The sequence below is a fragment of the Lagopus muta genome, chromosome 14, assembly GCF_023343835.1.
Source record: "Lagopus muta isolate bLagMut1 chromosome 14, bLagMut1 primary, whole genome shotgun sequence".
Classification (NCBI taxonomy): domain Eukaryota; kingdom Metazoa; phylum Chordata; class Aves; order Galliformes; family Phasianidae; genus Lagopus; species Lagopus muta.
In genome coordinates, this window is record NC_064446.1 from 4,692,971 (window position 1) to 4,715,892 (window position 22,922).

General features: G+C 37.7%; 1 protein-coding gene across 9 annotated transcripts in view; it reads right to left on the reverse strand.

The window, feature by feature from the left end:
- TENM2 (teneurin transmembrane protein 2) overlaps positions 1 to 22,922 on the reverse strand; it is a 1,003,091-nt gene that overhangs the window by 92,121 nt on the left and 888,048 nt on the right. For 5 of the 9 annotated variants that reach the window (XM_048960703.1, XM_048960704.1, XM_048960706.1 and 2 more), the window contains 4 exons: positions 18,309 to 18,514; positions 10,323 to 10,518; positions 7,407 to 7,508; positions 3,658 to 3,690 (listed from right to left, as the gene is read on the reverse strand). In XM_048960703.1, coding sequence (XP_048816660.1) covers positions 3,658 to 3,690; positions 7,407 to 7,508; positions 10,323 to 10,518; positions 18,309 to 18,514 — 537 coding nt within the window. The remainder of the gene's footprint in view (positions 1 to 3,657; positions 3,691 to 7,406; positions 7,509 to 10,322; positions 10,519 to 18,308; positions 18,515 to 22,922) is intronic. The other 4 variants (XM_048960707.1, XM_048960710.1, XM_048960708.1 and 1 more) reach the window with 1 other exon arrangement.

The following is a 22,922-nucleotide window of genomic DNA, read 5'->3' on the forward strand; positions in this document are numbered from 1 at the left end:
GCACGTGCTGTGATTCGTAACAGAGAAGCACAAACAACATGAATAAGTCATTTTAGACGTTTTAGACGTTTTAGAAAAAGAAATGTAAAGTGAAACACTGAAGTAATTTTTCTTAGATTTTATGGAATTTGAAATGACAGAACTGGTTTTATCCATACTTCTGTGGTAATAGTTTTGCTATGACTAAATAAATGTAGGACTGCACCTAAATAGTGGGTAAAAAAAAATAAGAGTTAAATAGTGCATTTAAAATCCAGATTGCTCTGCTGTCATTCTAGTTACTAGTATTTGTATTATAAAATTCATCAGAACAGATTTTAATCATAACATGATCAATTACATAGTTCTATGTGGACTGCAGATAAACATTTGAGATTTTGCTACATTTGAATTAGAAATATGTTTGGTTTTTAGAGAGAGTGAATGGGGATGTCAGCTACCCAAACTTCATTCGTCCCACTCGGGTAGGGACTAAATATAGGAAGAAATCTATATTACAGGTTCAAATCTAGATACAATATAGATATGAAGACACCTAAAAGTCAAGTATGCTGAAATCTGAAGCTGTGCCTCAGGGCCATATCTGTTATTCAGAGACAGAAAGTGCATAAGGTCTCTTAACAGCTGTATTTCCATAATGTGATTTGCAAGTACTTGATCATAGCTGCTTCAATGACATTTACCATTCGCAAGGACTCCAAGTTGATGCCAACATGAGTGCAAAGACAAACTCTTAAAACTTAATGAAATAAAGAAAAAAAATCAGTACACATCTATAGAGACAAAGTGATCTAAAAACAAAAACTAGATTGCAATGCAATTAAATAAGCTAACCAAATAAACACAAAAACAAATTCACAAAGCATACTTCATCATGAGCACAATTCAACTCAGCAGAGCACAGTTAGACAGATTCTTAGTCTCCAGTGGAAGTACCGTAAGACTTCTGGAAGAAGGATTTTTGGCTTGCTAGAAACTATAATGCACAATGATATGCATCCTGCATGAAATGCTAGGGTGCTTAATGACTTGTGCTGTAACAGAAAGTGAACGACACCTGTATGCAGAATATAGGTGTTCACTCATTCCAGTCCATTTTTTTTTAAATATCTAATCTTCAACCAAGTCTATGAGAATTGATGAGGAAAGCAGAAGGCCGGAAACAACAGTTCCTGTATTCCTCTTGTTGCATTACTGACTGCCTACCTCAAACCCCTTAGAGCCATGACCACTAACAATCAGACAGAACTCAGCCTGGAACCCTTTCTGTTCTTGGCTCTTGCTTAAATTGCCAATTAGAAAATATCAGAGCAGTAGATTTTGAGCTACTATACCATTTTGTGCAGGAGAGCTAGCAGCTGATAGATAGAAGGACTGTCAATCATTGTCAAAATAGGTTATATGTCCACTGATTTATTCTGTAATGATTTTAGGCACAGTTAATAGCACAGAACTCTTTTCAGAGCACATTGCAGCTATGTAAAACTACCAGATCAGGGCATACAGGACAAGCACTGCCCTGTACACAGAACTTGTTGGAAGCCAACCAAGAACATAATCAGTTTGCCAGAAATGAAAAATGTCTGCTAATAAAGAATGAGACTGGGAAAGGGAGATGGAAATTTATAACAAAGGTATTTTAAGGTACTGAATCTAAAGAGATGGGAACTGCTGGAGAGGAATGCTGCCAAGACAGATTTGTCTGAGCATAAGAATGATACCTCCACCCCTAAACGAGAGATGGGAGCAGACAGGACTGTGCAGCAGTGGCAAAAATTGGTGCACACACACAAACACACAGCAAAACTAAAACTAATCCCACCCAAAAAGAGATACTAGAACAGATGCTGGATGTGCTGGATTTTGTCAGCTGCAAGAAAGGAGGAGAGGCGTGTGTGGATGATAAGTCATGAAAGCAGTATTTCTAAAGAAAAGCACGCTTAATTATTTTTATTCATACAGTGTTACTGATGAGACATGCTATGATTGCGAACACATTAAATGTTTGCCAATAATGCTATTGCTCTGTTTTCTATTTTCTCTCCATCTTAATAGTTCCCAGCCCTCCCATGTTCTCTCTCTGGTGCTGTGGACAAAGCCATTGCTCTGCCTGTCATTTAGGTCACTCATCTGGATGATTTTTGTGACTCACCCATTCCCTCACCTCACACTCAAATTTTGTCCAAGTCTCACAGATTTCTTCTGCATTGCATCTGTTTGCAAGGATTTTTGTGTTAGCTTTGAGCAAACCAAAATCTTGTTCTACAGCATGGATAAATTCAGCCTTCTCTACTCATGTCTGTGTACTGTGCTGCACTCATGCCTGCTGCTGTGTGCTCTCTCCTGTGCTTCATCTGGTTTGTAGGCACCGTTTTCCCCGCGTTACCAACAGGGTATCTGTTTGCCATTAGCCCCCCTTTAAAATTGCCTTTTAACCAGTGTTCCCAAAAATAACAGCAGTCACACTACCAGTATTCTATAACACTGTCTATCATACTTTTTTTCCCCTCTATATTGCCACATATATCACTTGGTAGCCAATTATTCCCTTTAAACTCACACTGACATGGTAAGTTCTTGGAGGTAGGCACTGCTTGTCTTCATTCAGTTTACTTGTACAGTCCTAACCACAACAGATTAGTTTGAACAAGTAGCAATGCTTATGACAGTCTACACATATCTCCTCCTTTAAACTGCATTATGGCATTTTTCCCATATTACTGTTCCTCTTTTCTTTACCAAACTGTTTTGGGGTACCACCATGTTTAGCCTAATTCCTTGCCTATCATCATTTATTCTCTAAGTTTGCTGCTATTCATTTGAATAAAACAAACACACTCACCCAGGTTTGACTATGGCCTGGAAGACCCACAGTGGTCCCTCATTTTCTGTCAGGCTACACAGTATGTGCAAGACAGGCAAAGGAGAGAGGCTGTTCAGAACTAGCTCTCACCTTTTCCTTCCAAGCCCAGTGGTCTTCTGTCTGCTTTTGCTATTTTCAGTTCTTAGAATTTCTAGCCAAACTACAAAGGCAAATACTGTTTTCATCACTCGCAGAAAGGAGATGCTAATTGCTATGCATTAGCAGCGTGTGCTGGACAGCATTCATTCATGTTGACCACGTGTTCTACAGCAATGAATTGAGTATGGAATTATTCAGAAATGCACACTCTGAAATTCATTATTTTCCCACAGTGATCACTCCCAGAACCTCTTATGCCATTGGACATTCATTCTGGTTCAAGAATAGTTTTGAGTATTCAATATTCAAAAAACTCCTTTATGCACTTAAGATTTCATTGCCCAAACAATATGGCTCCGAATAACCTCAGAGCAAGAAGAGTCCCCAGTAACTAAAATTCGAAATTGCAACAGTATTTCAATACCAGCTATGAAGAAGCAAACATTGCTTTTTCTAGCAATTACACCTTACTTACCTAATAATTGAGGGCTTTGAATATTTTTGTACATAAGTTAACAGTACACACATAACAAAACAGCAGTGGTAGGAATTCGTATCATGGTTTGGGCAATCATCAGAAACAGCAAACTCATTACACTGAACTTTAAAAAAGATAGACTGCACTTTACAGCTTAGCAACTATTTCAAACAAAATAGATGTCGCAAAAGAAATAAAAGAAAATTTAAAAACCTACCCTTCTTTTTATACTTATTAAAGTGGCGCCGTCCTTTGCCAGTAAGCCAAAAACAAACAGAATGAAAATAAAATAATGAAAAACCCACACAAGGAGAACAGGAAAAAAAACTGAGTATAACATAAATCTAAGTCATTAGAGTTCTTAAAATCAGATTAAAGAGTCAACCGATCAAACATGGTTTTAAAAATCCAAAAGCCTTCACTCTATTTAGATTAAAATATTAAACACGTTTTTTATTGCATTGCATAACCCACTAACAGTGTCAACTAAATGGCAACTTCATGGCAGCTGACAAGCCACTCGACTCATTTTTGTTCCTGTTTACAAATCACGCACCATCTCTTAACATACTGTGCTCATTGTATTAATGCAGCAACCCCATGCGATGGCACTTGTTTCACCTTTTCAGTTTAGATAAATATGCTTACAATATAAATGCTAGAATTCTTAAGTACACAATCTGAAGTGTCTCTGAGCACATTCCCAAAACTGTACATGACAGTGTCTTTCGATGCATTTTGGTTAAAGGCGTGGAAGAGCTGTATGACCTCCAGAATACTGCGAGATGAAATGAAGTTACAGTCACTTCACCTCTGTGACACTGAACTCTAGAAGGGGTGAAAAGCGGGACACAATGAAGGACGCCGGCTTGCAGATTTACCACAAGACTGGGCAGTTACAAGAGGAAACTATTACCAGACATTAACAGTGGGAACACCAAGTAAGAAGGACATCTTTGAAACATGTGGGTGGGTATGTCAATGTCATGGAAATTACAGAAAAATAGAAACAAATATAAAGAAGTGACAACACACCAAACCAACAATAACAGCTGCAAATCTGATTGTTTAATTGATCTTTGGCTGTAGCATCCCTTTTTATCAATGACTTTTCCAATTATTTATGCACAAGAGGATACCTGCAGTGCAGTTTAATTTGCAGCAAATCTTCCACTGGCTTTAACCATGCACAATTTCTAGATTAGGATACATCTCTATCCTCTAAATTATCTTTTGATTATGAGAGTTTCCTTTTCTTTAAATGTCATATTTTAACCATATGAGATTAAAATATATCACCTTTTCTGCGTGTTAGATGAAATTCTTAATCAGGCTAAACTCCACATGATTACAAAGGGAATCTTGTCTGAGCAAGGCTGAAGTGAATCAGTTGAGACTGGCTACCTGAGAATAAATTACTTCCACAGATAAGGCTGAGAATTAAAGTCCCAAGTATTTGGCTGGAATGTTTGGCGGAGTGAAATTTATTCTGCTTCAATCAACACATGGAAGGGTATTTCAACCTGCGCATTGGACCAAAAGTTCAACCTTCCTAGTCATTTCTGTGGGACTTTGCTGGAGCTATTGGATCTGAAGTCAAATCTGTGCTCTCTCTCATATATTCCCTTCAGTTTAATCTTTTAGGTCTACATGGATTGGCTAAAGGAACAGGGAGAGGAACAGTGCACCATCTGCAAAGCATACAGATGATTCCCCTCAAGATTTACTGTCTTTGTTATCCTCAAGATCACCCTAGCAAACAGCAACTGTAGAACCTTATAGAAATGACCACATTTCACACCTCCCAAACTCGGGTTATGCCTCCTGTGAAGCTCTCAGGCTGCTGTGCTACAGCACGAAGCAAGTAATATCAGCTATTTAAGGGGCCTGGTCATCTTCTCTCCACACTTCTCTGTTTGTGTCTTCCCTCATCTTACAGTGGAGAACTGAGACATGAAAGAATGTGTTGCCAGGAATATAGCAAAAATAAAAATTAAAAAAAAATCAGATGGAAAGTAAAATAATTATCTTTCCATACATGCTACTTCCATACTACTTAAATATAAATGTAACATCACAGTAAATACATGGTAAATGTATTTAAACATTTAATATGCTGCAGTAGGTTTAATTTCTATCTCCTTTTAATGCGCTTACTATTCAATCCTGATTTTGATTTCCATCTTCTGAAAGTGCTCTCACGTATAATCAGAATTCAAGCACACTAAAAAGCCTGTGGGCACAGGTACAGGTCTGACACTGGTGAGGCATGCAGCCCTTTACACACTTACTCAGCCTCACGTTTCTGGGTATGTCTTACAGTGTGTAGATGAGCAGCTGCGTGCTTGCATATGCACACGAGAATTCGGACAATAAATCCATTTTGTCACATTACACAGTATTTTAGGCTTCTTAGTTCTTTAGAAATACCACGATGTCTGATAAAGAAATACTAAGAGAGGTGAAAGAAGCTTCCACAAAACCTGCTTTGGAGGAGAAAGAGACAATGCAATGGACACAGCAGGAACCACAGAGAAAATTCTGAGGGGTTGTAGAAACAGACAGAGTTTGACAAATACTCTATAAAAAGATACTCATCTAATGCACTCTGAATAGACTGTTTTCTAGCACAAACATAGAATACAGCGTTACACAGAGGTTTGGTACACAAAGCTGGAGCCTCCACAACTTAAAATGCAAATGAATTGATTTAAGGGCCATGTATGTGCAGGGAGTGGCAGGGAAGCACACAGTCACTACATGCATACTTTCACAGGTTAAGGCCACAGAAATGCATATAGCTGTCAGCGTGTATTTAGAGCACACATTTTCACACCATTTATTTTGTAATATACACGTCTCCTCTGTATATTTGCCAAGGGTCTTAATCTCTCAAGTAATCCAACCCCATGCACATTTTAAGCACTCCAAAATGAGTCAGGCTACCACTAAGATATCATTAACTTCCCTACGCCCCTGGGGTCTTTTCCCCCCCCCCCTCCTAATTGGACACTTTCTAGGAGGCAAATACAGGGACACAAAATAGAAGTTACTCCCTCCACTATGTTTACAACAGCTATTAAAGGAGTATTTCACAGACAGGCACAGGTATGCCAGCTGCCATCCTACTGCAACAGTGGAAGAATTGGGGCCACAATGAACTATCTTCACCACTGCATCATGATCTAAGCAAAACCAAGCAGTTTTATAATACTATTCAAGGCATTTCAACAGCTTTTAATGACACACTTTTCACCTTTTAACACTAACAACACTATTCCTGTGGAAAACAATGGTAAATATTTGATACTTACAGTGGGCCTAAAGCTACATAAACTAAGGAAGCAAACTGTGACGTTATGACGGTGCTCAGGAACACTGGGGAATTCAACCAACCCACTGATTTTAGGCAACATACGCACCAATAGCTTTATAAACTAGAGGCCATCCTTAATAAATTTTTCCCCTAACACAGCTACTCCAAACTCTCAAGACTCAAGAAAAGGCTTATTTTAAGATTTCACCAAGTTCTTCTAGCTTCCTAAAAAGAAAAGGTGAACATCCTTTGGTCAAGAGCAATTGCATATGCAAGACAGCAACAATGAACTAGAAGCATGGCTCAGCAAAGCCAGAATACACATTACATTCTATTAATGAAGATAATCGGTCTTTTGTATACATGTGGATTAATTATTCTCAGAAAGCATTGATCATTATTTGTCCACTCGTACAGACAATAGGAAATTTTCTGCTACTTCTGCATACTGGTTTTGAGAAAAAGAAGTTGCAGTTATGCAAGCAGTGGGGCAATACTTCCATCTGATCACACTTAACTAAGAGAACTAAGAAAAAAATGCATATTGATCAACTTGTATCTGGCTTGGATCCATGCTAACTAGTAGGCACTGTAGATCCATATACCTCAAAGACACACTGTGTTTATTTGTAAACATAGGAAAACGATACCTTTAGCACAATCTGCTCCATGAAATCCAGGAAAACAGTGGCAGACACCAGAAACACACTCGCCATTGCCATGACAATTACGTGGACAGTCTTGCACTGAATCTGAAATACAAACATCACAGACACATTAAATGGTTCCTATTTCACCTGGAAATTATTTGCTTAGTTTTTTTTTTAACATTATTTTGTCTTAAATACTTGGGAGAGTACTAAGTGGACAACCAGAGAACACTAATAACGCTAACAGCACGAATTTCAGGGGAAGCAGAAAGTTACCAACATTTATGGCAGCATGAGAAAGTGTTGGAACTAGTGATAGCCTAAAGGTAGCAAGTCTTTGAGCATCACCAGCACTCAAATTCACTGCTAGCACTCAAGTCCTCTGCTCAAACAGGTAGCCAAAACTTCTTTTATGATCATTATAGTCATACTTGAATTCATATTGTATTTCAAACATAATACTTGAGCAGGAAAATTGACAATCTCCCTTTTACAATTTGACTTTGATCTTGCACAGCCACTGTTCCATGTGGAACTGATTATTCCAAGGAGTCTGTCTTCTTTTCTTTCCACAGATACTCAAAGCTTTGTTAAGAAAGCTGACAGAAATGTCTGCTGCACCTGACAAAGAACAGCTCTTTTGCTCCAGCAAACATTACCCTAAAAAAAAGCCCGAAAAAAGTCCAAGTAGCAACGCAAGCACATGACAAAGAGGTCTGTAAAGCCAGAGGGCAAGGTTTAACTCCAGGCTTAAATAACTGAAATGCTGGTGACTTCAATAATCTGTGAAGCATAAGCACATCAGCCTGATGATAAAATTTCAGCTGTACCAGCCTGTATGTTTTCCACAGTTTGTTATTATTTTGGATGGCATATACATTTGCTTTGCACAATATAAAGCGGAAATTAAATAACAATTTTGAAATTAATGCTTAAATTATTTTCAATTGAAAGCTGTTGGATTTCATAGGAATATATTGTCAACACTGAATTACTGGAACAAAAATATAAATGGAATGTTGTTACTCTTCCCTATAATTCCCTGTTGTGGGTTGCACTGTCCCAAATTAAATGTCAGTCCCAGACACCAAACAAAGAGCAGCTGCAGGACACAGAAAACAAATCTTGGATTTAGAACTATTAGTACCATACAGAGTGTTTTTCTGTCCAGCCAAACTGAAAAGAGGAACAGGAGTCAAGCAAAACTGTAAATCTAATATCACAGTTGCAGGACACTTAGTAAATAATAGTAATAATAATAACAAAATAAGAATAATACAAAGAAGCAAAATTTCAAAAAGATGTCTTTATTTTGTCCTCTTTAAATAAATCTTATAAACAGTGAAAAGGAGAACTGTAATGTGTAATGGTCAAAAACATCAATGTGTCTCATGAAGTAGTTTGTCTATAGATTTATTCATTGTTGTGCTTCACGGCACACAATTCTATGTATTCAGAATCATGGCAAACTTACTACTGCCTGAGAGCCAACATCATTTCTGTCATTTTTTCTCCTCTCACATCAGAGAAGCCTTCATCTCTCTCTGATCTTTTGATTATGAAACATCTGATACTGGGTGTGTGTAGAATAACCTGTGAACTGGATAAAACACTATATTTTTCTCTGTATTTCAGTCCAATCACTATTATTGCACTATCATATGGTCTACCTGTCCATTAGACCTTTGATACTCTTGAAAGCTGTAGTCCAGGCTAGCCAGCCCTTTTAAGGACAGCTGATCATAGCTGAAGAGTTTCTAAGAAGCCACAGTAGCAGCATACCAAGATATAAGCACAATTGTTTTCGAAGAAGCAGAAAATGCCTTCTATGGCAGATACACAAATACATAAAACATTATGCACAGCACCTAGTAACCCTTTCAAAACCACACATGAACTACAGAATCCAAAATGTTTTCTCATCCCAACTGAAGTTCACATGAACAGTTAGGTTCCTACTTAATACCACAGTATTGGTTATCCTCCCCCACCCTCTGGGACTTCAGCTAAGAAACTAAATTTTATAATAATGTAAAAGGAAGAAAAAGCTTCATATCATCAATCACACACGGCTGGAAAAGACCTCCAATTTATTTTTCATCAGACTCACTCAGTTCAACTTCTTTCAATTTCTCTTTCTCAAAACTAATACATTTGTGCAATATAGAGTCACTTAACACTTCACCAGCCAGGATGGAATAGCATGTAGACTATCTCAGTTTTTGATGTTACTGTGATAAGACTTTCACAGCTCATGAAATGCTCCAGAGATCAACACATCTTCTGACAAAGCTTGGAGAGCTTATGTTCAGTTTGGCTTTCAATTAAAGCCAAAATTAATCTTGTAACAAAACTGAAAGCATCTCAGATGATAGGTTGGATGCTCTTCTGCTATTTATTCCATCATGTTGAGATGAAGACCAGCTAGATGCTCACCACTAGGTGAGCAGCTAGCTGTAATACGGCATACACCTAATTAATGAGCTTAGTTCACCTCTGAGGTGACTGCAAACAACCTCATTCTTAGTTGTCAGCATTCTGTACCATCTTTCTGCAAAGATTAAACAGCTCTCTTGTTGAATGCAGTGTCCTGTTGGTTTACAAAGAAAGGTCTTTGGAGAAGCAAATAGGTATAAAAAATGACTGTGAAAAGGGAGAGGAACATCAGCTGGAGAATGAAGTTTTGTTTCTCAGAACTAACCTCAAGAACTACAGGAATGCAAAAATCTTAAAAGAAAAATAATGAAAAAATCAATACCCCACTGGACCCATTTGAGATTAGCGTTAAGAAAAAATGCACAACAACACAAGGACAAAAAAAGGCTGATTACTAAAGACTGAATGAGAGTATCATGACTTTAAGTATGAGAACGTATCAATAAAGAGAAGAAATGCCCAGTTTCTGGAAATACCTACCCAAAATAACTGTACTGAAGGAGACTACTTCTTTGTCCTTGCCATCATTGTAAAACGCCAGGTGCCACAAACCCACATCCAAGTACTGAACAAACACAGCTTCATTCTGAACAAGAGTCTGAATGCTTCGCCGTTCCCGTGGGGATTCCACCACACTCCATTTCTCTTTCCCATCCAAGCGTTCCATGAAATCATACTGCAGTATAGGAAAAAGAAAACAAAAAAAGAAAACAAAAAAACAAAACCCCAAACAAACAGACCAGAATGCAGAATGATATCTCAAAATCTCACATAGTCTTGTATTAGAAACATCATAAAATGGTATTTCTGGAAGACAGGTTAATGTGAAGCTAATTTCTACTGGGTTCCCCTTGAACTCACAGAATTTCGTGACTGTTTTCCTAAAAACTGACACAGAACTGTGCATCTTTCCTCTGCACAGGTGATTAAAAATGTACCAGCAGTATTTCTTGACCAATCGAGTTTTGAGAAAGAAGTTAAAATCAATGCTTTGACTCTTCACAAAATTTTAGGTTCCTACAGAGCTTTCAAAGCTGGAAAACCTTAACATGTGAGAGAAGCACCCTTTCCTTAGCAATCACCTGCCACAATTTATTGCTGCAAGATGTACAAATATGTCAGATGCACCTTCAGACATATAATTGAATGGACAACCCCAGAATGCAAAAACAAACAGGAAAGCACAAACAAAAAATGGGTCTGTCTAACACAATGTAAGTTAGTATCCAATTAAAACACACTGTGAAAGTTTGACATCACAGAGCAGTTTGCTTACCTGAGTTGATATGCAGAACAATCGGGTAAGAGGATACAAGAACCAGAGAGAGCATGGAAAAGGAATAACACAAATCAGGTAGCTGAAGGCATTGAACTTCTATTAAGGAAAACTGAGAATTTCTGTTTGGATGCTTTGGAAAATTACATTAATCTTTGGAAGACAAATGAAGCATAGCAAGTGATTATTTAGAGTATAAGAGGGATGGCACCATTAACGGTATGAAGCTAAAAAAAGAAAGAAAGAAATTTAAGATGAATGTCAGATAAGCTTCCCATCTATTAAGCTCAGTAATAGCCTCCCAGTGGAGATGCCACTGCATCACACAATTAAACAAAGACTAGAAGAAATATTGGTTAATCTACAATAGGGAATAACTCTGCATAGCAAAGCAGCTGTACCAGAACTCCTAATACTCTTTCTTTCTTTTCTTTTTTTTTTTTTTTTTTTTTTTTTTTTTTAATATATATATATTTTTTTCCTATTCTGTCTTTAAGCTTTGTGATTCTCATGTTCTCAATCTGATGCTACGCTCAGCTTCCCAGCTCTCATGGCCCCTATCTAAGGGAAGTCCTTAGGAAACAAGAAAAAATATCTCATCTTTTCATAGCTGCATAACAAGTCCCCTATGAAAATACAACTTGTTTTAGACACATTTATCTATCTATGAGTAGATAGAGACAGACATATCTAAAGAAAGAGATATGTTCAATAAAATATAGTGAAAGTACATGCTTGCTGGCCAGTAGTTTCATTGCACTTCCTTCTGTTATCTCCAGCATGTACAGCCTGTGCTTGTGGCACTTCTAAGAAAGCATAAACATTCACTTTGTTTTATTTTAAACAGAAAACTGTCAACCTCCATCCAAAAAAGATCCATAAGGGCTGTCTTGTACATCGAATTGCGCTCCTTAACATTGAGTTCTAGCAAATAATACACAATATGCAATAAAATAACGAAGATTATCCCTTCTTGTAGAAAAGACAGAAGGTTGGACTGATTTAATGAGTTAGTGACATACTGCACATCTATTTCAAGCAGTGATATAAAAGCTGACCTTTCTGTTTTGAAATTGTGTAGTGATTATAATAGGAGCAATAAAGCACTCAACAGACTTAGCATTACAACAAAGGCAAAAGTATGGAGGTACTAGTACTTTCTTTTTAAATACATGAAACCATGACATCAGTATGCAGCCACAAAGGAAATCTGTGACAGCACAAGTTGGAGCCTGTATCTACGTTGTTGAAGGCTACTGCCACAGTAAGTGCATTAGTCACTCTTCCCAATGCCTTTACTCATGGCAAAAGAATAAGTGATGTGAAATAAAAAGTTTCACCAAACTGTTAAAATCTAATTGCCTCTTATTGAGCCTTTTTTCACACAGGATTTTCACCAAAGAAGATAAATCAGGTAAATTAATGCATTTAAGCCAATGCACACCAGAGGTGTAGAGAATTCTGGCGTGTCAGAAACTCTCAGAGCATCCGAGGTGCCAAACACACATGTATCTATCTCTTAAATCAATGACATTTGGAAATATTACTAAAACCTACTGTCTAGCAGTCAGAGGTTAAGGACAGACTCATCACCTCTTTGGGAAATGTTATTACTTGGGCAACATCTTGGGAAAAAGAAATCTTGTTCCTCAGAACAATCGTTCACAAAGGGTCAGCTAGGGAAGTAGCAATAAAAGCTGACATTTCTCACTGGCAACATGCTGTTCATCTCTGCTTATGCTGGCAGGTTCCTCTGCCTCCCCTCTGTTTGATGCTGATTCTACCTCATATAGCAGAGAAGGCTCAGCAGTTGGCAAGATCGAAGGGGAATAGTACTCAGGCTGAAACTGCCTGAAGTAGTTTTAGCTGCAGAATCTCTTTTCACAATGACAGGTGTGACCTAGAGAGAGCAGGTCTCTTGGCATGGCTCCCCATAAGGCAATAATTTTAACTACACACTGTAGAGACTCTTCAATTAAACCGTGAAGAACTATTTCATGCTCAGGCAAAAGTGTAATGACTAAACATCAATAACTTTATGACTTGTGAAGCACCACCGCAAACTGATGTAGAATATAACAATAAATGTTTATCCCTCTCTGGATTCCTCAGGACTGTGAGAAAAAGAAAGAAGATAATTCATTTGCTGCTGCTTGCCTGCATGTACAATCTTAATGGAAGTACTGGGTGCACCCCAAAATCTAAAATCCCTGACCAAAAGGTCACTCAGAAGGTCATAACCAGATTTGATTTCTCTCTATGGTTGGCTGGATCATCATTTTGTTTCTCGCTGCCCTGTTGATTTTCTGATTTACTCCACTTTCATGATTAATTACCATTATATAACACTGTTCCAAAGATATCACTTTTGTTTTAAAGCTACCTACTGACAAATATGCACAGATTAGAAGACACAGCTAGGAAACAAAATAAATACTTTCATGATCGTTAAGAAGCCACTGTGTAATTTTTTAATCTAACAAGAACAACTACTGAGGAAAACTGAATTGCACGCACTAGGAAATGGATCTAGTCAACTATCAAAATCAGCTCTGAAGCAGTTATTAATTTTCACTGGCTTTTTTTTTTTTTTTTAATGATCCTTTATATTTTGCGGCTTCATTCAGAAAATCACACTAAAAACAACTAAAATCTGGCCAGAAACAAAATGCACCAGAAATCACAAATGATGACATCCTCACCGTTCAGTTTTGCAGGGGAGAGTATTTACAAGGATTAAAGCTCCATATAAAGAAGGCTACTTCTTCAAACAAATTCTAAATTCACACTTTCCATGATTGTTCATTTATTTTACTACACAGCACACCAAAACCCTACTGCATACTTTTATTCACAAACCTAAATCTCACGCTAAGTTCTTGCTGGGCAATTTGTTTTTATGATTTCTTCCTTCAGTTCTTCTATCTTTCTCTGATGCATTTTATTAACAGGCTAATAAGGTCTTTCTTTTTCCAGTAACCACGAGGAGTCAGAAAAACAGTTTAGGAACAGAGCATGTACGATAGCAACTACAATGCACAGCATCATCCACAATGCATCCTCTGCACAATGCCACACATCCGTTCATAAGATCTGTTGAGAACAGCTGCCTGCCAGAAGAGAACGAGTTGTGAAAGCATCAAGAAGCAAACAGCTCTCAGGCACTGGAACATCGTCTTTTCTTAGATTTGAAACCACTTGCATACTACCACAAAATCATTAACAGTCTTTGAAAATAGGAGCTGAATAGAAAGAACTATTAGAGCTCTTGTCTTAATAATGGATGTGTCTTCAGATGGAGAAAAAAAAAAAAAAAAAGAGAAATGAAAAAGAAGAAGAAAAAAGCATATCTGGCATTGTGGCTAGCATTCATCTTATTTTGCTAAAGCCCTGTAAGAGCTAGAAAGCCAATAATAAAACAAATGTCAGGGAAACTTGTTTGCAGAGTGCTTTAAAATTAGTTCTTTATCAAATCCAGTTGATAATTATTCATTAAAATACACCCATGAAACATCTGACCCACACAGCCAACAGCCAAGGCGTTCATTTCAGCATTTAAACGTGCATCTTGACTGTGACAGAACACAATGGGTGCAGTGCAACACAGCATTCACTACAACAGCACAGCCACCATCACCGAGCTCTGAAATGAACAGATCACTTTCCAGCCGCAGTAGTGGCTGGGAAGCAAGGTAATACTGAAGCTCTTCAGCTATTCCCACTGTTTCAACTAAAGACAGTTCTAAATCAAAATGGTTTTCATTAAATAGAAAACACTGCTGCAAACGGAGGCAAAACAACTCCATGCACTGCCTTCTCCAGACATGGTAGGGATGCTTCTATATGGTTACTTTATTTCATGCATCATTGGGAATACTTTAACAACGTGTAGTAACATAATTGCTGTAATCTCTGCAGGATGACTTCATGCACTGTTTGACATTTACAGTTCATTTTCCATACATTATCAGTTTTATTAATACTGTCTTCTACGATCAAGCCTGTACTGCACATTTTTCTAGTTCTATGCAGTACTACATAGATTGGAAGAATTTTCTTTGAAAGCAATGCGTTTCTTTTTCTAGTCTGCTTGCCACTCAGAATATTTCCTCTCTCCTCTAGAGCTCCATTCCCCATGCACATGGCACACAACTGCTTCTAGAGAAGTTTACAGCTACATCAGTTTGACTGACTGAACTACGCATCTGGAATATCTGCTAAACACTTCTACTGAGAAGGTTAAATCTCAGCAGGGCCCACAGACAGGAACTGCATCTTGTTGTCTCAGGTTAATCATGTATCTAATTTGCTGATTATTGACTTATTCCCACAAAGGATTTTGCTAGGCTTGACATACCAGCACTGATCATGATGAACTGTCAAGTCAAGCTGTTCTCTGCTTTACAGTTCACGTCCCTAACTTGCAGAAACAAGGATTTCAAATTTCAATTCTAAAATATTGCCTGGTGTTAACTTCAGACTATTTTCATTAATACAAAACCATTCTGTTTCTTTCTGTCAGAACAGGTCATCCTTTTACCAAATCCAGTGTGTAACAGCTTGCTTTTCTTTTTCCTGGGAGCATTTTGGGTGGATTTTGATATAGCAATCTTCTGCTGTATTATTCCCACTGAAAAGCACCAAGAACTTGCACGAATATACGATTTCATTATGCTGTTATGGAAGAAGGTTGGAACTGCTTCCACTATCTAAAGGCTGGAAATGAGGTTCTCTAAGGAGGATTCAAGCTAAGTTGGAAACACAGTTGGTATTTCTCATTATTTAATTTATCAGAAAGGTTATGAAATTTATATCCAGTGCTCAAAAGGTTTAGCAAAGGAAAGAATGGAACTCTGCTTGATCCTAGCTTCTCAGACAAGAACATTATAATGAGATCTGGAACAAATATAGCTGAACACAGTGCAATAGAAATTAATGTTCGGCTTGAAGTACAAACTGTATTTATTTTGTACTACCACTTATTTTTCTTACCTCCACTATGTGATAGTTAGACAATTATAATTAACTTGTAATTACATAAAATCTTGACGGTCATTTTGGAGCTTTGGTTGCCCTAAGCTAGTTTTACTTCATGATTTATACTTTTGTTTGTTTTCATCATCTAAATTGCTGGGTGATTTTCCATGGTGGCATGATATGGGAAGAGAGCACCAAAATTCTGCACTGATGAGACATGCTCAATGAATTATGTCATTGCCTCATGTGCAGCTTATGATCCATAGACATTATCTGGCCAGTGACAACGCATCGAAACACAAGTGCCAAAAAAATCAAAACATCCTCCAGAAAGGTCCCAGCCTTGGATCATATTCTCAGTGGATATCTTCTGTGATGGATGGATGTCTGAAAATGGCTGAAAATTGCTCAACATTATATAAAAATGTTCCCAGTTTATCTGATCTTTGTACAGAACTTCAGGATGTTATATACTAGCCCTTGGCTGTATGGAAAACAAACCACTCGCCCTTCTCCTTCATTTGTGGTCTGCTGGTCTTCATTTCTTACCAGTCAGACATATCTGGATATCAGATTCATACAAACACTTGGTAACTCGTAGAAGAATTCTTAACAGCATATGAGAAGCCAATGGAGTTTGAATAATTGTAAAGCTACTTGCTCACCAATTCTTAAAAGCAGAAGTCTTAAATCTATGTAAACCTTTTCTCTCAATTCTACCCAAATCAGCTTAAAAATTTTGGATTTCAATTCAGACTTCAGGCAAGAATAACAGCCAGGAAATAAGAGCCAATGCAGACTAGTTCCATAATAAGTAGATCCCAAATTCAGTTAACATAGGTGTAGTTTTCCTCAGATACTCCTTCTATCATGACTTTGTGCATGCACATGGATGCTGTTCTCTCAGGGCTGATACCTCCTTGCAAGCAATATGAAAACACTTTCTTTGTATGACAATGCAATTATGTTGAAGTCTCTGCACTTGGCTTAATTATTTATGTAACTGCAGTCTGCTTTGCCAAATGAAAACATACTATCAGTCCTTTGCAAACCTGGACAAGGCATCTACGAATGTTGAAAAGGCTTTTCCTCAAAGTTCTAAATTTGATCTTTGGAAATCATAAACTAAATCAAGCATTTAAGTGTAGCTGGTGATTTTTTTAATGAAGAACTGATTTTCAGCAGCAAGGATATGCATGAAGTAAAGGTTCCTTTCCAAAAGCTGGTTCCTATTTCTCCTGTCCTTGTTCTCTAAAAACAATGGAGGCTCTTTCCTTTCAGTACGTGCAACTGCAAAATATTATTGCTCATTACAGTTCTAATCTAAATAAATGAGAATCTTTCTATTCACATTAATGTCTTTAAATGTATTTTTTCCTCTTTGCAAAACAAAGCATGCCACTTTATTATTACAGCAAAAGAAATCTAAACACCACTGCACAGCCTAGAGGAAAAAGATACATAAATTTGGTCCTACTATAAGGCTATCTTTATCTACACCCTTAATTATGTACTACAAAGTCAATGCAAAAAAAGCGGTGGTGCAGAGTTTTCATCTTGCAGACAGTTAGAAATTAAGAACTGGGATTCCAAGCTGCAAGACCTGCCCGAAGTCTTAGTGAGATGTTAAGCCTAAATACTACCTTTGAGGAAAAATAGTAAAATTAAAGCTTTCCAGACATGGCCACCGTGTTCTGTCTTCTAATATGGTTGGGTAGCAGTGATGCTCAAACCTTTTGTGTGCTCAGCAATACTGTCAAAATCCTGTGGAGTCTGAAACTTCTACAAAGGCCTAAAATGATGTGTTATCAGATCTAGCTGTGCTGCATTCCAACTGCATATAGTGTTTTGATATTGTGAATCTGACCACCTTGACTTTATCATTTTTGATGGACGTTTAACTACATAGGTTTACTGCAACCGATTCCATAGTTTCCTCAGAGATTTAAGACCTTTCATGCCAAACTGAAAGTAATTTTATAAACCTGACTAGCAAGAACATCATACTTGGTTATTTCATTCATCAAAATATTGTTAAGGTGTGTAATAACCTAGAAATCTTAATATCAGGGCAAATATCAAAAATTGAGTCATCCCCAAAATACCACACAGAATCCCTAAGCTTAAGCTCCAAAAGCTCAAACGTGAACCCACAAATTCTCCCAACTTCTGAATTTTCCTATGTACAGCCAAGAAATACATGGATAAAGTACCTGTGCATGCGATGGTGGGAGTCCTCTTCTTATATAAACACCAAAAAGAGCATCCTTCCCCAGGGATATGTTGAACTTCAGGAACTGTGGCTGGCTGATATGGATCTGAGACCTCCAAAAAACTCCAGGGGGCACTTCCTGGGTGACCTTGCGGCCAACTTCTGTTTCCCCACTATCTATGCTGCTATTCCTAGTGACCCACGGTCCTATAAAATAAAAACAAATATAAATCAACTGTAAATCAAATGAGATAACTGCTTTTAATAAAGGCACTTTTAGCAGTGGCATTCAAGAATAACATCTGCAGCAATGCTGCTGTTTAAATCGAACTGTGACTTTGCTAATTTCATCCAATCTGTTGCTGGTTCAATAAAAAAAGGAAGAATTTGGTCCATATATGCTAAGAAAGAAGGCTTTGAACCTGTTTCTGTGGAGCATCTGCAATCTTCTAATTCCTCTGAGCCTTCAATTCTGTGACTGCTTAGAGACTCATTTAAGCACACTGCAATCTCCTTTTGCGCTTTTCAGCTGTCTTCTATGCAACCAGCATAGCAAATTTCAGAAAGGTGAACTGAAGGTGTAATTTCAATCTTAATGAACTGATTGCAAATTTTATTACTATTGCTTTATATAGCAAAGCAGTCCAATAAATCCCCGTTCACAGACAATAGAGTTGGTAGAAGAAATGAAATGCACAGAAGAGGATTTAGAGAACAGTTTCTGTACTGTAACATGTGTCTTCTTATTCTTTAAAGAAAGTTAGTGTAACTCAATTCACTGCCTTTTAATTCTCTGTCTGAAGCAGTGAGACTGTCTATCTATAGGTCTCTTTCTTCCCCACAGATAGTTGCAGGGTTAGCTAAAATCCATCTTTTGATGGTTCTTCAGCATGCATTATTGAAGCCAAGATACAAGGCCCTTCTGGTTGAGTGCTCTGGCTTCCAGCCCCTGAAACAGCCTTCAAAACTTGGTGTGAATCTCGTCTGCTTGGCAGTGATCAGGATGGTTCTGAGGTTACACATTTTAAACACGGAGTGTGATAGGTGAAGAGTTAGCAGTGCTTTCAAGCTACAGCATACAACATTTCATTTTGTGTCTTGTATCCTCAAGCAACCTGGTAATAAGTCCGTATTTTAATTATTATAACAGATACTAAAAAGGCCAGAAAAAGACAAATTTCTGTTGCCATCACAGAAGTCTAAAGGGGTCATTAATATCTCTACTGATGCATACTGGATGGTACCAATACCTCAGGATTTGTTAAAAGCTCAGCTGTTTACTTCATGTCTTTGTCATGGTGAAACATCAATTTCCATATGTGGCAAGCTACTGCTGAAATGTTTTCCAGCACTGTGTGAACGTAACAGGATGGCACACAGTAACATATAATTCCAGCAGGTAAGTACATAACATAACAGCTTTTCTGCACTGGCTATCCTTAATTGAGAGAGCTGCAATAGCACTGCTTCATTTCTGGTTCCAAATGATCTGTTAGCAGCGCTTACACTTGTACATAATGAAACAGATACGTTGGCAGTGTCTTCAAGTGGTAAAAGAATGATTTGAACACCAACTGCTACCCAGTTCTTGGTAAATTTTCTTTTTTCATTTTCTGTGCTAACGGATCAATCAAACATATATTTATCATTACAGCTCTTAAAGCAATGAAAGAGATGCAGAGACAGCCTGCAAAGAAAGGAGAATTAGTTGCTGACTAATTAGTTATTCCTGCCTCTTTCTAAGAACATGTGCAGTTGAAGAGAAGCCTTCAATGAAAAAGCTATTTACAGGTAGCATGACAATAAGCATTACTGTTATGATAAAGGCTGCATAAGGAGTAAAGGTGAAAAGATCAATACACCAGCACCTCTTCCAATATTCTAAACCTGTTCACTCATCAATGAATAATCTGAACTGTGTATTTTCAATTCAGTTGATTTCATGACTGCAACAAAGTCACTTCAGTCCATCAACTCCAGTGCAAATCTTTGACAGATGTAATCTACCGAGCCAGATGTAAAGCAGGTGTGAATCTGTAGCTCAACTCTGCCTCACCTTAACAGCCATTCCCTCCACCTCCCCTCCAGCCCCTGCAGTGGAATCTGCTTGTTGTTTCAGTTCTTTTGAAGCAATACTTTATTGATCCAACTCTAACATTCAATGGAAAGTGGTCCTGTACAGTCAGAGATATGGTTTGTGTCAGCAGCACAAATCCAATGCTCCAAGCAGGTAAAAAATAAAAGAAGCTTATAGTTACATTTACCTCACCTCATAAACACTGTATATCTAATCAGAGCTGCTAAGTCCTGAGCCAGCTACCAAACAGCACAACAGCTTATGACACAGAAATGAATCCTTGTTTGAACACTTTAAAATTGACATGGGGTTATAATGACCTTATGCTGTATCTGATTTGCATGTTTTGGTCAGCACACTTTAGCCTACATAATAAAGCAGGAGGCAATACTTTTGGAGCAGCGCTTGTATATTCACTTACTTTGCAAATAAGTTTACTTCCTATCATTAAAAGGCAGATCTTCAATAGAGGCTCGAGTTTTAGTAGTTGTGGTTGAATTTAGCCTAAGCCTCCTCTGTATTTACAAATTCTGTTCTGTGTTTCTAACAGAGAAAGGCTATTTTCCAGGAGGATCTAACCTCGTAATACATCAACCAAGCTTAGAAGAGAATATTCTAGTCATCAAGAGAACCAGAGTTACATTCACACTACTTTGATGCACACCTCACAGGTGATAATATATTGAATGTCAAACCTACAAAAAAAAATTTTAAATGGCAAAATGGCAATTTATTTTTCTCATGAAGATAATTAAGCTTTAGTGTAAAAATTGCTTAAAATGGCAGTTAAGACCAGCAAACTAATAAAGAATAATCAGCCTAAAAACATGACTCAGACTCCTAAAACTACTGCAATTATTCAGTTTGGTTTGGCATTATTTTCAGAAGCACCTCCCCATAGATGTTATTTTCTTGCTGTACTACAAAGGTGACCTACTTTCCACTTGTCCAAACCATTCCTTCCAGAATATTTCAGTGTTTCAAGACTCCACTTAGCAATTCCTAAGGACTGTGACAGCTGGAGGAGTTCAACTCAGTAGAGAATTTTAAAAGTGAGTTACATGAGCATTTATCAAGTGACAGACACGTGATGAAGATACACTTAACCCCTCAAAAAAAAAAGAACAAAGAATGGAATGGATGAATGACTCTTTAGTTTCAAGTCTTCATTTTTGGAGTAATGCATATCTCTGCTCTGCATCCAGCCCATGCCATACGTATGTGAAATTTAGCTGCTGCCTTCTGTCTGGCATGGTGAAAGAGACCCTTATTTTTAATTTTAAGAATTTAATGCAAGAATTCCTGTTTTTATGGCTCTTGGTTATAATGCTGAAGTTGTAAGACTTACAAATGTTTGGAGTCATGTCAAAATATTTTCAACTAATTTGTAGGGAAGGTTTAAGTCCAGCAAGCAAGCATAGCTCAAGTGAGTATGCATTATTGAATGTATTTTCATAAATTCCTGCTGAATTATTCTCCCATTGTTACAAAACACAAAAAAGACACAAGCATTTTGGCAGGACTTCTTGCTTTGTCACAGCCAGTGCACTGAGCTGGTCATCATCGTGACACTCTAAGATCAATACTTGTAAAGCAAATATTAATCATCATCTATTAAAAACTCACTTTCAACAATAATTCGGTCACATAAAAAACAGCATAGGAAGGCTCTCGCCATTGGCTGCATCATGTTCCTTACACCTCAAATTAGAAATAAAGGAAGGAAACGCAAAGTACACGTGGCCACTGAACCAGATCTTAGCCAACTGACTTCAGTTCATTTCTTTAAAACTCCAGGAGCAGAACACCGTCATCCTAGCTTTACATTTACAGCAGCTTTGCGGCGCTAACAGCTTCACTTAAAAACTTTGTCTCTAGAGACTCTTAAAGTAAACCTCTTTTATAGCTTCCTTCAGTCTTCACCTCCTAATGCAGAGCATGCATCTTTCCACCTGATTCACTCCCTCCAGCTATTTTTAGAAGCTTTTCCATTTTGATGGACCACTGCAGATCACGTTCAAAGAACATAAACTGCAGTTAAGTGAAGTTACAGATGTGACAGACTGACAAATTTGAGAAGAAAGACCAAACCAAACAACTCACATTACCATGAGCAAATAAACCCCCAAATCATTCTCTCTGCTGCGGGTGGCTGTCTTAGAGTTTTGTTTATTCTGTAAGTCTATGGATACTTGATTTTTTCCCCTGTGATTTCCTCCCTATAAACATCAGCAAAAAGAGAGTTTTAAAAGCGTACTTCTTCTCCTTACCCAGGGGAGTCATTTCAATCTCTCAGTCAAACATATATTTATCAACTAAATAACACTTTTATTCATTTAAACTGCTGTGTTATTTACCCAGTCGAATTACTATTTTGGCATATACATCTGAAAAGACTGTTTTAGAGCTCCAGTATGTTTGCCTTTGAAGCTATCAGACAGGCGATACACGACAACAGCAAGGCAAACTCCCCCACTTGTCAGTTGGCCTCATCTTTGAGCTGGAGGTCAGCCTCAAGGTGGCAGCTGATACGACATG